The sequence below is a fragment of the Scyliorhinus torazame genome, chromosome X (genome assembly GCF_047496885.1).
Source record: "Scyliorhinus torazame isolate Kashiwa2021f chromosome X, sScyTor2.1, whole genome shotgun sequence".
NCBI classification, from domain to species: domain Eukaryota; kingdom Metazoa; phylum Chordata; class Chondrichthyes; order Carcharhiniformes; family Scyliorhinidae; genus Scyliorhinus; species Scyliorhinus torazame.
The window spans coordinates 15,978,563-15,995,133 of NC_092738.1; the positions used below are offsets into that span (position 1 = coordinate 15,978,563).

Genomic DNA, 16,571 nt, shown 5'->3' on the forward strand with positions numbered 1-16,571 from the left:
TGGGGGTTACCATTGATCAGAAACTGAACTGGACCCAGCCATATAAATACTGTGGCTACCAGGGCAGGTCAGAGGCTGGGAATCCTGCGGTGAATAACTCACCTCCTGACCCCCCAAAGCCTGTCCACCATCTCCAAGGCACAAGTCAGGAGTGTGATGGAACACTCTCCACTTGCCTGGATGAGTGTAGCTCCAACAACACTCAAGAAGCCCGATACCATCCAGGACAAAGCAGTCCCGCTAGATTGGCACCCGATTCACAAACATTCACTCCCTCCACCACCACGCACAGTAGCAGCCGTGTGCACCATCTACAAGATGCACTGCAGCAACTCACCAAGGTTCCTGAGGCAGCACCTTCATAACCCACGACCTCTACCATCTAGAAGGACAAGAGCAGCAGATACCTGGGAACCCCACCACCTGGAGGTTCCCCTCCAAGTCCCTGACGTGGAAATATATCGGCCGTTCCTTCACTGTCACTGGGCCAGAATCCTGGAACACCCTCCCTAACAGCACGGTGGGTGTACCTACACCACATGGACTGTAGCGGTTCACCTTCGAAACCAACAACCTCTACCATCGGGAACAATGTTTTTCAAACTTTTTTTCCGGGGGCCCATTTTTACCAACCGGCCAACCTTCAGGACCACACCCGGCTGACCTTCGCGACCCACGGCGGCCGACCTTCGCGACCCATGGCGGCTGACCTTCGCGATCCACGGCGGCCGACCTTTGCGACCCATGCCGGCCGACCTTTGCGACCCACGCCAGCTGACCTTCATGACCCACTCCGGCCGACCTCTGCGACCCACGCCGGCCGACCTTCGCGACCCACTCCAGCCGACCTCTGCGACCCACGCCGGCCGACCTTCGCGACCCACGCTGGCCGACCTGCGCGACCCACCATTTTCTCTTACCTTGTTTGTTGCTGACAAAAATGGAGGAAATGGTTTTGGGTCCCTTTGCCCCAAGACTGCGACCATGTAAAAAATAAATGCAGCCGCAGTGCGCGCGCATGCCCGATCATCAGTGCACATGCGCATAGTTATGCGCATGCGCACCGATGATCGGGCACGCATGCACAGTGTGGCCGAATTTGCTTTATCTGTTCCTGTCCATTTTGAATGTCGCTCACAGCCGGCATTATTAAAAGCCGACTGCTGTGGCTGTTGCACATGGATTTGCGCGATCGGGAGCGCCGCGACGGACAGCTCCGTGACCCTCCCGACACCCACCCACGACCCACCCGGTCGCGCCCCCGTGTTTGACAATTCCTAATCTAGAAGGACAAGGGCAGCAGATGCCTGGGAACCCCACCCCTGGAGGTTCCCCTCAAAGCCACTCACCAGGGGCTGGTTTAGCACACTGGGCTAAACCGCTGGCTTTGAAAGCAGACCAAGGCAGGCCAGCAGCACGGTTCAATTCCCGTACCAGCCTCCCCGAACAGGTGCCGGAATGTGGCGACTAGGGGCTTTTCACAGTAACTTCATTTGAAGCCTACTTGTGACAATAAGCGATTTTCATTTCATTTCATCCTGACTTGGAAATATATCGGCCGTTCCTTCACTGTCGCCGGGTCAAAATCCTGGAACTCCCTCCCTAACAGCACTGTGGGTGTACCTACACCACAGGGACTGCAGTGGTTCAAGAAGACAGCTCACCACCACCTACTCAAGGGGCAATTAGGGATGGGCAAGAAATGCAAACCTAGCCAGTGACGCCCACATCCCATAAATGAATAAAAACAAATCTAGAATCATGGAACACAGAGGAGGCCATTCAGCCCACCAATGCCTGTGATGGTTCTTTTGTAGAGCTGTCCAATTAATCCTACTCTCCTGCTCTTTCCCCACCCACACTGCCAAATATTCCTCCTCAACTAGTCATCCAATTCCCTTTTTGAGAGTTACTATTGTATTTGCTGTCACCGCCCTTTCGGGCAGCGCCTTCCGGAGCACAACAACTCGCTGTAGCCTGGCGTAGCGGCATTGACTCTGCACTATTAATCCAGAGAGCCACGGTAATGCTCTGGGGTCGCAGGTTCAAATCCCACCACGGCAGGAGGTGAAATTTGAATTCAATCAAAATCTGGAATGAAAAGTCTAATGATGACAATGAGTGGATTGTCAGAAGCTTTTTCCCAGGGTGGAAGAGTCAATTATTAGGGTGGATAGGTTTAAGGTGCGAGGGTCAAGGTTTAAAGGAGATGTACGAGGCAGGTTTTTTACACAGAGGGTAGTGGGAGCCTGGAACTCGCTGCCGGAGGAAGTAGTGGAAGCAGGGATGATAGTAAGGGGCTCTCTTGACAAATATATGAATAGGATGGGAATAGAGGGATATGGTCCCCGGAAGGGTAGGGGTTTTTAGTTCAGACGAGCAGCATGGTCGGTATGGGCTTGGAGGGCCGAAGGGCCTGTTCCTGCGCATTTTCTTTGTTCTTTGAAACCATTGCCGATTGTCGTAAAAAAACATCTGGTTTACTAATGTCCTTTAGGGAAGGAAATCGGCCGTCCTTACCCGGTCTGGCCCCACACAGTGATGCAGTTGACTCTTAACTGCCCCCCACTGATATGGCCCAGCAAGCCACTCCGTTCAAAGGCAATTAGGGACGGGCAACAAATGCTGGCGCAGCCGGCGACGCCCACGTCTCAAGAATGAATAAAAAAAACCTAATTCTCATCTGCCTGGTTCCTTCACCAATTACCTTAAATCTCTGGTTACGAGGCCCCTGGGAAGAGTCGATAGGGAGAATGTAGAAGAATGACTCTGAATTTTGATCACCTCTCTTTAATTGTAATTCTTTTCTCCTCAAGTGACTGATTGGCAGAGAACTGGGACAGTTACCTATTATAGTTAATAGTTACCTATTATAGGTAAATGCCCAGAGCACGGGTATTTTTTTTGCGTGAATAGGGTCTGAACAAAAGAGTTCATTTCCTCTTTCTGCACAGACTGTGTTTTCCTGTTACCAGAAAAGGTCAAGCTCGAAGCTCTTGGAAAGTGAGCACAATTCAAACCCACATCAAATGCTTAAACCCAGTCATCTTCTGAAAGATGACTTTCGAGACAGTTGTGGTGGCTGGCAGCTACGTTTGGAGGAAAATTGAACACAGCCACGGGGACATGCGTTTGTATGAACACACGGTTTCTAAGCCTGTTGCCTTGAGGCGAGTCCTTGTTCATTGCTTCGTCATTGACGATGGTTTCACAGTTCAGTTCCAGCGATTGGACACACAGTTCATTGCCTTGGCACTCTTACGCAATAGATTAAGGTCCAGCCCCGATTATAGTGCCTCCAGCCCTGTGCCACCCTCACTGTCGTGAAGTCAATCCCTCCTTCCTCAACCAATACCAGCAAAACCAGGCCATTTGGTCACTCGTTCATTGGCTGGTTTTAGCATCTTGCGGTGCACAAAATGGCGGTCATCTTTGGCTACTTAAGAACGGTGACTTCAAAGCAATTGATTGGTTGTCATCAGCTTTGGGATAGGAAAAGTAAGAAAGACTTGCATTTCTGTAGCACCTTTTGGTGTCAAGATGTTGTCATATTGGCGCTTTTGAGGCCTAGTCACTGTTGCAATGTGGGAGTATTGTGTACAGTATTGGCCTCCTGATTTAAAGAAAGATGTAAATTATGTAGTTGGAAGCAGTTCAGACAAGGTTTACATAGATACATAGAAGATAGGAACGGGAGGAGGCCTTTTGGCCCTTCGAGCCTGCTCCACCATTCATCACGATCATGGCTGATCATCCAACTCAATAGCCTAATCCTGCTTTCTCCCCATAGCCTTTGATCCCATTCTCCCCAAGTGCTATATCCAGCCGCCTCTTGAATATATTCAAAGTTTTAGCATCAACTACTTCCTGTGGTAATGAATTCCACAGGCTCACCACTCTTTGTGTGAAGAAATGTCTCCTTATCTCTGTCCGAAATGGTTTACCCTGAATCCTCAGACTGTGACCCCTGGTTCTGGACACACCCACCATTGGTAACATCTTCCCTACATCTACCCTGTCTAGTCCTGTTAGAATTTTATAAGTCTCTATGAGATCCCCCTCATTCTTCTGAACTCCAGCGAGAACAATCCCAACCTAGTCAATCTCTCCTCATATGACAGTCCCGCCATCCCTGGAATCAGTCTGGTAAACCTTCGCTGCACTCCCTCGCGAGCAAGAACATCCTTCCTCAGAGAAGGAGACCAAAACTGCACACAATACTCCAAGTGTGGCCTCACCAAGGCCCTGTATAATTGCAGCAACATATCCCTGCTTCTATTCTAAAAACCTCTCGCAATGAAGGCCAACATACCATTAGCCTTCTTTACCGCCTGCTGCACCTGCATGCTTACCTTCAGCGAATGGTGCACAAGGACACCCAGGTCCCGCTGCACACTCCCCTCTCCCAATTTACAACCATTCAGGTAGTAATCTGCCTTCCTGTTTTTGCTTCCAAAATTAATAACCTCACACTTATCCAAATTATACTGCATCTGCCATTGATTTGCCCACTCGCCCAACCTGTCCAGATCTTGCTGTAGGATCCCTGCATCCTCGTCACAATTCACTCTCCCACCTAACTTGGTATCATCTGCAAACTTTGAGATGTTACATTTTGTTCCCTCATCCAAATCATTAACATATATTGTGAATAGCTGGGATCCTCGCACCGATCCCTGTGGTACCCCACTGGTTACTGCCTGCCAATTTGAAAAGGACCCATTAATCCCTACTCTTTGTTTCCTCTCTGCCAACCAGTTTTCTATCCACCTCAATACATTTCCCCCAATCCCATGCGCTTTAATTTTGCACAATAATCTCTTATGCGGGACTTTGTCAAACGCCTTCTGAAAGTCCAAATATACCACATCGACTGGCTCCCCCTTGTCGACTATACTGGTTACCTCTTCAAAGAATTCCAACAGATTTGTCAAGCATGATTTTCCCTTCATAAATCCATGCTGACTCTGACTGATCCTGCCACTGCTTTCTAAATGTTCCGCTATAAAGTCCTTGATAATGGATTCAAGCATTTTCCCCACTACCGATGTTAGGCTTACTGGTCTATAATTCCCTGCTTTCTCTCTACCTCCCTTTTTGAATATCGGAGTGACGTGAGCTACCCTCCAATCTGCAGGGACAGTTCCAGAGTCTATAGAATCCCGGAAGATGACCACCAATACATCCACTATTTCCAGAGCCACCTCCTTAAGCACTCTGGGATGCAGATTCTCAGGCCCTGGGGATTTATCCGCCTTCAATCCCATCTTTCCCAGCACCATTTCTCCACTAATATTGATCTCTCTCAGTTCTTCCCTCTCATTAAATCTTTAATTCTCCAACATTTCTGGGATCTGGGGCGAAATTCTCCGGAAACGGCGCGATGTCCGCCGACTGGCGCCCAAAACGGCGCAAATCAGATGGGCATCGCGCCGCCCCAAAGGTGCGGAATCCCAACATTGAGGGGCTAGGTCGGAGCCGGATGAATTTCCACCCCGCCAGCTGGCGGAAAAGGCCTTTGGTGCCCCGCCAGCTGGCGCGGAAATTACATCTCCGGGCGGCACATGCGCGGGAGCGTCAGCGGCCGCTGACAGTTTCCCGCACATGTGCAGTGGAGGTAGTCTCTTCCGCCTCCATCATGGTGAAGACCGTGGCGGAGGCGGAAGGGAAAGAGTGCCCCCACGGCACAGGCCCGCCCGCGGATTGGTGGGCCCCGATCGCGGGCCAGGCCACCGTGGGGGCACCCCCCGGGGCCAGATCGCCCCGCGACCCCCCCCAGGACCCCGGAGCCCGCCCACGCCACCTTGACCCGCCGGTAAGGTAGGTGGTTTAATTTACGCCGGCGGGACAGGCATTTTAGCGGCGGGACTTCGGCCTATCCGGGCCGGAGAATCGCCCGGGGGGGGGGCCGCCAACTGGCGCGGCGCGATTCCCGCCCCGCCGAATCTCCGGTGCGGGATTCACGCCAGCCCTCGGCGATTCTCCGACCCGGCGGGGGGTTGGAGAATCTCGCCCCTGATTTGTGTCCTGATTAGTTTACTAGACTAATACCCAGAATGGGTGGGTTGTCTGATGAGGAAAGGTTAGAGAGGTTGGATTTGTACGCTCTGGAGTTTAGAAGAATAAGAGACAACTTGATTGACACACATAATATCCTGAGGGGTATCGACAGGGTGGATGTGGAGAGGATGTTTCCCCTTGTGGGAGAATCTAGAACTAGGGGGGGGGTCACTGTTTAAGAATAAGGGGTTGCCTATTTAAAATGGAGATAGAACATAGAACATAGAACAGTACAGCACAGTACAGGCCCTTCAGCCCACAATGTTGTGCTGAACATTTATCCTAATCTAAGATCAACCGAACCTCCACCCCTTCAGTTTACTGCTGTCCATGTGCCTGTCTAAGAGTCGCTTAAATGTCCCGAATGACTCTGACTCCACCCCCTCTGCTGGCAGTGCATTCCACACACCCACCACTCTCTGTGTAAAGAACCTACCTCTGACATCACCCCTAGAGTTGTTATCTCTGGGTTGTTGCCCGTGCCACGTGATAATGAGATGAGGAATAGGGAGAGAGAGCAATTAAACGCGTGGCTACAGGGATGGTGCAGGCGGGAGGGATTCAGATTTCTGGATAACTGGGGTTCTTTCTGGGGAAGGTGGGACCTCTACAGACAGGATGGTCTACATCTGAACCTGAGGGGCACAAATATCCTGGGGAGGAGATTTGTTAGTGCTCTTTGGGGGGGGTTTAAACTAATGCAGCAGGGGCATGGGAACCTCGATTGTAGTTTTAGGGTACGGGAGAATGAGACTATAGAGGTCAGGAGCACAGATGTGACGTCGCAGGAGGGGGCCAGTGTTCAGGTAGGTGGTTTGAAGTGTGTCTACTTCAATGCCAGGAGTATACGAAATAAGGTAGGGGAACTGGCAGCATGGGTTGGTACCTGGGACTTTGATGTTGTGGCCATTTCGGAGACATGGATAGAGCAGGGACAGGAATGGATGTTGCAGGTTCCGGGGTTTAGGTGTTTTAGTAAGCTCAGAGAAGGAGGCAAAAGAGGGGGAGGTGTGGCGCTGCTAGTCAAGAGCAGTATTACGGTGGCGGAGAGGATGCTAGATGGGGACTCTTCTTCCGAGGTAGTATGGGCTGAGGTTAGAAACAGGAAAGGAGAGGTCACCCTGTTGGGAGTTTTCTATAGGCCTCCAAATAGTTCTAGGGATGTAGAGGAAAGGATGGCGAAGATGATTCTGGATAAGAGCGAAAGTAACAGGGTAGTTATTATGGGAGACTTTAACTTTCCAAACATTGACTGGAAAAGATATAGTTTGAGTACAATAGATGGGTCGTTTTTTGTACAATGTGTGCAGGAGGGTTTCCTGACACAATATGTTGACAGGCCAACAAGAGGCGAGGCCACTTTGGACTTGGTTTTGGGGAATGAACCAGGCCAGGTGTTGGATTTGGAGGTAGGAGAGCACTTTGGGGACAGTGACCACAATTCGGTGACGTTTACGTTAGTGATGGAAAGGGATAAGTATACACCGCAGGGCAAGAGTTATAGCTGGGGGAAGGGCAATTATGATGCCATTAGACATGACTTGGGGGGGATAGGTTGGAGAAGTAGGCTGCAAGTGTTGGGCACACTGGATAAGTGGAGCTTGTTCAAGGAACAGCTACTGCGTGTTCTTGATAAGTACGTACCGGTCAGGCAGGGAGGAAGGCGTTGAGCGAGGGAACCGTGGTTTACCAAAGAAGTGGAATCTCTTGTTAAGAGGAAGAAGGAGGCCTATGTGAAGATGAGGTGTGAAGTTTCAGTTGGGGCGAGGGATAGTTACAAGGTAGCGAGGAAGGATCTAAAGAGAGAGCTAAGACGAGCAAGGAGGGGACATGAGAAGTATTTGGCAGGTAGGATCAAGGAAAACCCAAAAGCTTTCTATAGGTATGTCAGGAATAAAAGAATGACTAGGGTAAGAGTAGGGCCAGTCAAGGACAGGGATGGGAAGTTGTGTGTGGAGTCTGAAGAGATAGGCGAGATACTAAATGAATATTTTTCGTCAGTATTCACTCAGGAAAAAGATAATGTTGTGGAGGAGAATGCTGAGCCCCAGGCTATTAGAATAGATGGCATTGAGGTACGTAGGGAAGAGGTGTTGGCAATCCTGGACAGGCTGAAAATAGATAAGTCCCCGGGGCCTGATGGGATTTATCCTCGGATTCTCTGGGAAGCCAGGGAATATATTGCTGGGCCTTTGGCTTTGATTTCTATGTCATCATTGGCTACAGGAATAGTGCCAGAGGACTGGAGGATAGCAAATGTGGTCCCTTTGTTCAAAAAGGGGAGTAGAGACAACCCCGGCAACTATAGACCGGTGAGCCTCACGTCTGTTGTGGGTAAAGTCTTGGAGGGGATTATAAGAGACAAGATTTATAATCATCTAGATAGGAATAATATGATCAGGGATAGTCAGCATGGCTTTGTGAAGGGTAGGTCATGCCTCACAAACCTTATCGAGTTCTTTGACAAGGTGACTGAACAGGTAGACGAGGGTAGAGCTGTTGATGTGGTGTATATGGATTTCAGTAAAGCGTTTGATAAGGTTCCCCACGGTAGGCTATTGCAGAAAATACGGAGGCTGGGGATTGAGGGTGATTTAGAGATGTGGATCAGAAATTGGCTAGCTGAAAGAAGACAGAGGGTGGTGGTTGATGGGAAATGTTCAGAATGGAGTTCAGTTACAAGTGGCGTACCACAAGGATCTGTTCTGGGGCCGTTGCTGTTTGTCATTTTTATCAATGACCTAGAGGAGGGCGCAGAAGGGTGGGTGAGTAAATTTGCAGACGACACTAAAGTCGGTGGTGTTGTCAACAGTGCGGAAGGATGTAGCAGGTTACAGAGGGACATAGATAAGCTGCAGAGCTGGGCTGAGAGGTGGCAAATGGAGTTTAATGTAGAGAAGTGTGAGGTGATTCACTTTGGAAGGAATAACAGGAATGCGGAACATTTGGCTAATGGTAAAGTTCTTGGAAGTGTGGATGAGCAGAGGGATCTAGGTGTCCATGCACATAGATCCCTGAAAGTTGCCACCCAGGTTGATAGGGTTGTGAAGAAGGCCTATGGAGTGTTGGCCTTTATTGGTAGAGGGATTGAGTTCCGGAGTCATGAGGTCATGTTGCAGCTGTACAAAACTCTGGTACGGCCGCATTTGGAGTATTGCGTACAGTTCTGGTCACCGTATTATAGGAAGGACGTGGAAGCTTTGGAGCGGGTGCAGAGGAGATTTACCAGGATGTTGCCTGGTATGGAGGGAAAATCTTATGAGGAAAGGCTGATGGACTTGAGGTTGTTTTCGTTAGAGAGAAGAAGGTTAAGAGGAGACTTAATAGAGGCATACAAAATGATCAGGGGGTTAGATAGGGTGGACAGTGAGAGCCTTCTCCCGCGGATGGAAATGGCTAGCATGAGGGGACATAGCTTTAAACTGAGGGGTAATAGATATAGGACAGAGGTCAGAGGTAGGTTCTTTACGCAAAGAGTGGTGAGGCTGTGGAATGCCCTACCTGCAACAGTAGTGAACTCGCCAACATTGAGGGCATTTAAAAGTTTATTGGATAAGCATATGGATGATAATGGCATAGTGTCGGTTGGATGGCTTTTGTTTCGGTGCAACATCGTGGGCCGAAGGGCCTGTATTGCGCTGTCTCGTTCTATGTTTTATGTTCTATGCCCTCCAGTCCAGGCAGCATCCTAGTAAATCTCCTCTGTACCCTCTCTAAAGCATCCACATCCTTCCTATAATGAGGCGACCAGAACTGGACACAATATTCCAAGTGTGGTCTAACTAGGGTTTTATAAAGCTGCAGCAAAACCTCGCGGACTACTAATTCAGGGTAATGCTCTGGGGACCCAAGTTCGAACCCCACCACGGCAGATAGTGAAATTTGAATTCAATTCAAATAAGATGGTCGCTGATCCGATAATAACCTCAAATGTGCAACCTAATAATCTTTCACCCCCTTGCTTGCTGAGAATGTATCTAGCTCTGCCCTAAAAATTCTCAGGGCCCGATCTAACCAAATGGGAATTGTGCCCCATAGCGAGTGCTTTTAGCCACATGTTTCCCAGCCCTCGCAATGCTGAGAAACACCCCGTATCTAAGGCCCATTAGATACGGGGCCTCAGCGGGGAACCCGTTTCCAAGGCCGCACTCAGCTCCTTTTTCTGCACGAAGGAGCTCTGCTCGCCATTTTAAATGGCAATCCGATCTCTCGAGCTCACAACATGAACCTCAAACCCTCCCCAACTCACTATAAGGGGGTCCCCGAGCCCCACGCACCTCCTGCCCCGGCCCGACCACCACCGCACGGAAAATGTCAGCTTGGCAGTGCCAGGCTGCCAATGCCAAGGTGGAACCAGCAGTGCCAGAATGCCACCATGCCCAGAGGGCAAGCACCTCGGTGGGCCGCTAATCCCCTGGGAGACTCCCACAAGCGCTGTTGTGTTTGTGGAGACCAGCGTTGAACGGCGCTCACCCGAGGTCTCCATGGCAAAGGGGATAGATCCCTTTGCCAATGACTCGATGGGCCGAATGGCCTCCTTCTGCCCTGTAAATTCTATGATCCCAACGCCTTGCTTACCTCAGGAAACGGCAGATTAGAGTGAGACTAGCTGTCTTGCTTTAATATGCAGATTTGCCAAAAGGTGATCCCGCCCACAATGGCCGGGCTTCACATCGCGACGTCTCGCGAGATCGTGTTGGATCTCACGAGGGGTAGCGAGCCAAGGAGATCCCGGGAGCGGAGTCTCCCGTCATTTACTGGCCACGTTGCACCGCGGCGCCCTGCTGTTCGGGCATAGCGTGGCCAGTCAATCGCGCCCTCAGACCCTGCTTTCATTGCCTTTTGAGGAAGAGAATTCCAGAGACTCATAAACCCTCTGAAAGAAAAACATTCTCCTCATCAGGAGAATGGTGGGAATCTGGAACTCGCTGCTTGAAAGGGTGGGAGAGGCGGGAACCATCACAACATTTCAGAAGCATTTAGATCAGCACTTGAAACACCCCAACACACAAGGCTACGCACCAAATGCTGGAAAATGGGATTAGAACAGATAGGTGCTTGATAGCTGCATGGACGCAATGGGCCGAAGGGCCTTTTTCTGTGCTGTAAAAACTCTAGGACATGCGGGACACCACTGGTTACATACTGCCAGGGAGAGAGCCAGTCTATTATCGGCAGTCTGTGTGCGGGATTTTCTGGCGCACAGGATGGAATATTTGACAGAACGCGAAAGGTCCATTGAAAATCCCAGCCTCTGTCTCCTTCACATCAGCCAGTCTCCTAACTGGATCAATAATTTGCCTTCAATTCCTCGCGCCCCAAACTCCTGTTGGCCCTGATCTTGAGAGGAAGTCATGCTCAACCTTCCTATTTCCTCTTTTCTGCACCCAATCTTCAGGAGACCAACACTGTTGAATAATTTAGTCAATCGGTTTCCATGAAGGGACAAAAGTATACTGTTCCTTTTACTCATGGGGGTATGAACTAAGATGGACCGAATGGCCTTTCCCATCCTTCATGGTCTTGTGAGATGTGACCGTTAGTAAATGCCTGACTGTTGTGAGGGATATGAGCGCCTGCGAGTACTTTAAGAAAGGATGTGGCTTGTTCCTGAGGGAAAAGGGCAATTGGGGAAGACAAAAGATTTGGGGCTCCTCCATCTTTCTAGACAACGATGCTGACTATTACTTAACTCAATTAGTATTGCTTCATATACATAGGATTGTGAAAAGACCCATTAAAATTTTTTTTTTAATGGCCAATTCTTTTTTTCCCCAATTAAGGGGGCAATTTATCATGGCCAGTCCACCTACTCTACCTATCTTTGGGTTGTGGGGATGAGACCCACACAGACATGAGGAGAATGTGCAAACTCCACACGGACAGTGACCCGGGGCCGTGATCGAGGCCATGTCCTTGGCGCTATGGGGCAGCAGTGCTAACCACTGTGCCACTGTGCCTCCCAAAAGACCCATTCACAATAGATAATATCAAATTAGTTGTCCAAGCCTCACCAAGGCAGCACCGTACAAACTCCTGATCTCTACCATCTAGAAGGACAAGAGCAGCAGATACCTGGGAGCCCCACCACCTGGAGGTTCCCCTCCAAGCCACTCACCATCCTGACTTGGAAATATATCGGCCGTCCCTTTACTGTCGCTGGGGCAAAATCTTGGCACTCCCTAACAGCACAATGGGTGTACCTACACCACAGGGACTGCAGCAGTTCAAGAAGGCAGCTCAGCACCACCTTCTCGAGGGGCAATTAGGGATGGGCAATAAATGTTGGGCCTAGCCAGCGAGGCCCACATTCTGTAAACTGAATGAAAACAAAGTGATGAATGATTTGGCCATCGACATGGTGTTCTGTCACCCGACCCATGTGTGGAAGAGTCTATGGGTTTGTTGAGCGTGATGTCACTGCAGTTTGCCGCCTCTGGCTCCGGAATTTTGGTTTGTCCCGCCGATGAGTTACATCTGAGTTTCTTTTTTCCCTGTTTTCTCCGTACCACACTCAGCACCAAGCAGGGAACTGGGAACGCGGCCAAGTCGAACCCTTCCAAGCGACATCGCGATCGGCTCAACGTGGAGTTTGACAACCTGCTGGGACTTCTTCCGACAACCGAGGAGATTGCTGGGCGACTGGACAAACTGTCCGTTCTGCGTCTCGGAGTCAGCTGCCTCCGCCTGAAACGATTCTTTGAAGGTAAGACAGTCGGCTTGCGAGTTCTGAACACTGTCATCCAACCCCCCACTTTTACCCACCAAACTCCTTTTAAATTTAGTTCCCCTTCGTCCCTCTCCACTGGGGGAGCGTTGTTCCAGAGAGGGTGCGGATCACCAGGATGTCGCCTGGGTTGGAGCGTTTCAACTATGAAGAGAGGCTGGATAGGCTGGGGTTGTTTTCCTTGGAGCAGACGAGGCTGCAGAGGGTGGTAAGAAACATATAGATGGGCATACACGCGGCACGGTAGCACAGTGGGTAGCACTGTTGCTTCACAGCTCCAGGGTCCCAGGTTCGATTCCCCGCTGGGTCACTGTCTGTGCGGAGTCTGCACGTTCTCCCCGTGTCTGCGTGGGTTTCCTCCGGGTGCTCCGGTTTCCTCCCACAAGTCCCGAAAGACGTGCTTGTTAGGTGATTTGGACATTCTGAATTCTCCCTCTGTGACCCGAACAGGCGCCGGAATGTGGCGACGAGGGGCTTTTCACAGTAACCTCATTGCAGTGTTAACGTAAGCCAAGTATGTGACAATAATAAAGATTATTATTATTATAAGGCTACGGACCAAGTGCTGGGAAATGGGAATAGAATAGATAGATAATGGATGGCCGGCATGGAACCGATGGGCCAAAAGGATTCTTTCGTTGCTGTAAAACTCTATGACTCTATGGCTAATGAGAGAGAGACATCACTCACACGATATCAGAGATTTGAACAGATGTACAAATGCATATTTTAAAAGGATTAACACCTTGGCTGAGCATGAAAGAAAGGTTTTGCATTTTTATAGAGATTTGAATGACTTCAGGATTCCCCAAAGCACTTTACAACCAAAGTACATCTAAAGTGTGCACAGTGTTGCAATGGAGGAGTAGTGGAGAGAGTGGTTTGAGAACTTGTACACCATTTTGGGGCCCTGGGCGGCGGTGGAGAGGGGGGGGGGGCGGGGGACAGGGGCACGGGAGTGTGTAGAGTCCAAGATATTAATCTTTAATACCTGGAGACTCCAGGGCGATTCTGGAGGGTTGGCAACCCGACTTCCAGCCAGCACTCATTGCAAAATGGCTCCTTGTAATTTTCTGTTCATTGAAATACATATTTTTCCATCTGATTATTGAGTATAATTTTTGTAATTTTCCATTGGAGTATGGGACCTTAGAAACCGTAAATACTATGGCTACAAGAGCAGGTCAGAGGTTGGGAATCCTGCGGTGAGTAACTCACCTCCTGACTCCCCAAAGCCTGTCCACCATCTACAAGGCACAAGTCAGGAGTGTGATGGAATACTCCCCACTTGCCTGGATGAGTGCAGCTCCAACAACACTCAAGAAGCTCCACACCATCCAGGACAAAATAGATTGCTTCTGATTGCTCCCACTTCCACAAACATTCACTTCCTCCACCACCGACGCACAGTGACAGCGTGTGTACCATCTACAAGATGCACTGCAGCAACTCACCAAGGTTCCTTCGACAGCTCCTTCCAAATCCATGACCACTACCATCTAGAAGGACAAGAGCAGCAGATACCTGGGAGCCCCACCACCTGGAGGTTCCCCTCCGAGTCACTCACCACCCTGACTTGGAAATATATCGGCCGTTCCTTCACTGTCGCTGGGGCAACATCCTGGAACTGCGTCCCTAACAGCACTGTGGGTGTACCTGCACCACATGGACTGCAGCAGCTCAAAAAGGCAGCTCACCACCACCTTCTCAAGGGGCAATTAGGGACGGGCAACAAATAATGAGACCCACATCCTATGAATGAAAAAACACAAGGAGGCCATTCAGCCCTCGAGTCTGTTCTCTTTTAAATTAGGTTGTGGCTAATCATTGTCTTAATGCTGTCTACCGGACGTAGCTCCCTATCCGTTGATAGGCTTGCCTCACATAAATCTCCTGACCTCAGTTTCGAAAGCTCCAGTTGACCGTTAATATCTGCAGCCTTATGTGGGACAAAACCATAATGGGAGTTATGTACAGGCCTCCTAACAGTGGTCAGGACCAGGGGCACAAAATGCACCACGAAATAGAAAGTGCATGTCAGAAAGGCAAGGTCACAGTGATCATGGGGGACTTCAATATGCAGGTGGACTGGGTAAATAATGCTGCCAGTGGACTCAAGGAAAGGGAATTCATTGAATGTTTACAGGAGGGCTTTTTGGAACAGCTTGTGATGGAGCCCACGAGGGGACAGGCATTTCTGGACTTAGTGTTATGTAATGAGCCAGACTTGATTAAAGATCTTAAAGTAAGGGAACACTTTGGAGGCAGTGATCATAATATGGTAGAATTCAATCTCCAATTTGAAAGAAAGAAGGTAGAATCAGATGTAAAGGTGTTACAGTTAAATAAAGGTAACTACAGGGGCATTGAGGGAGGAACTGACGAAAATCAACTGGGAGCAGAGCCTAGTGGGAAAGACAGTAGAACAGCAATGGCAGGAGTTTCTGGGAATAATTGAGGACACAGTACAGAGGTTCATCCCAAAGAAAAGAAAGGTTACCAGAGGGGGGATTAGGCAGCCATGGCTGACAAAGGAAGTTAGGGAATGCATCAAAGCAAAAGAGAAAGCCTATAATGTGGCAAAGAGTAGTGGGAAGTCAGAAGATTGGGAAGGCTACAAAAACAAACAGAGGATAACAAAGAGAGAAATAAGGAAAGAGAGGATCAACTATGAAGGTAGGCTAGCCAGTAACATTAGGAATGATAGTAAAAGTTTCTTTAAATACATTAAAAACAAACGGGAAGCAAAAGTTGACATTGGGCCGCTCCTAAATGACGCTGGTAATCTAGTGATGGGAGACAAGGAAATAGCTGAGGAACTAAATAAGTACTTTGAGTCAGTCTTCACAGTAGAAGACATGAGTAATATCCCAACAATTCCGGAGAGTCAGGGGGCAGAGTTGAATATGGTAGCCATCACAAAGGAGAAAGTGTTAGAGAAACTAAGAGGTCTAAACATTGATAAATCTCCGGGCCCAGATGGGCTACATCCTAGAGTTCTAAAGGAGATAGCTGAAGAAATAGTGGAGGCGTTAGTTATGATCTTCCAAAAGTCACTGGAGTCAGGGAAAGTCCCAGAGGATTGGAAAATCGCTGTTGTAACCCCCCTGTTCAAGAAGGGAACAAGGAAAAAGATGGAAAATTATAGGCCAATTAGCCTAACCTCGGTTGTTGGCAAGATTCTAGAATCCATTGTTAAGGATGAGATTTCTAAATTCTTGGAAGTGCAGGGTCGGATTAGGACAAGTCAGCATGGATTTAGTAAGGGGAGGTCGTGCCTGACAAACCTGTTAGAGTTCTTTGAAGAGATAACAAATAGGTTAGGCCAAAGAGAGCCAATGGATGTTATCTATCTTGACTTCCAAAAGGCCTTTGATAAGGTGCCTCACAGGAGACTGCTGAGTAAAATAAGGGCCCATGGTATTCGAGGGAAGGTACTAACATGGATTGACGATTGGCTGTCAGGCAGAAGGCAGAGAGTTGGGATAAAAGGTTCTTTTTCGGAATGGCAACCGGTGACGAGTGGTGTCCCACAGGGTTCAGTGTTGGGGCCACAGCTGTTCTCTTTATATATTAACGATCTAGATGACGGGACTGGGGGCATTCTGGCTAAGTTTGCCGATGATAGAAAGATAGATGGAGGGGCAGGTAGTATGGAGGAGGTGGGGAGGCTGCAGAAAGATTTAGACAGTTTAGGAGAGGGGTCCAAGAAATGGCTGATGAAATTCAACGTGGGCAAGTGCGAGGTCTTGCACTTTGGAAAAAAGAATAGAGGCATGGACTA

General features: G+C 49.3%; 1 protein-coding gene across 1 annotated transcript in view; it reads left to right on the plus strand.

Annotated features, from left to right (window-relative positions):
* Nucleotides 1-16,571, plus strand: part of LOC140405366 (aryl hydrocarbon receptor-like) — a 172,996-nt gene that overhangs the window by 57,090 nt on the left and 99,335 nt on the right. Inside the window, exon 2 of the mRNA XM_072493683.1 lies at nt 12,579-12,766. Within this exon, the coding sequence (XP_072349784.1) occupies nt 12,579-12,766 (188 nt within the window). The remainder of the gene's footprint in view (nt 1-12,578; nt 12,767-16,571) is intronic.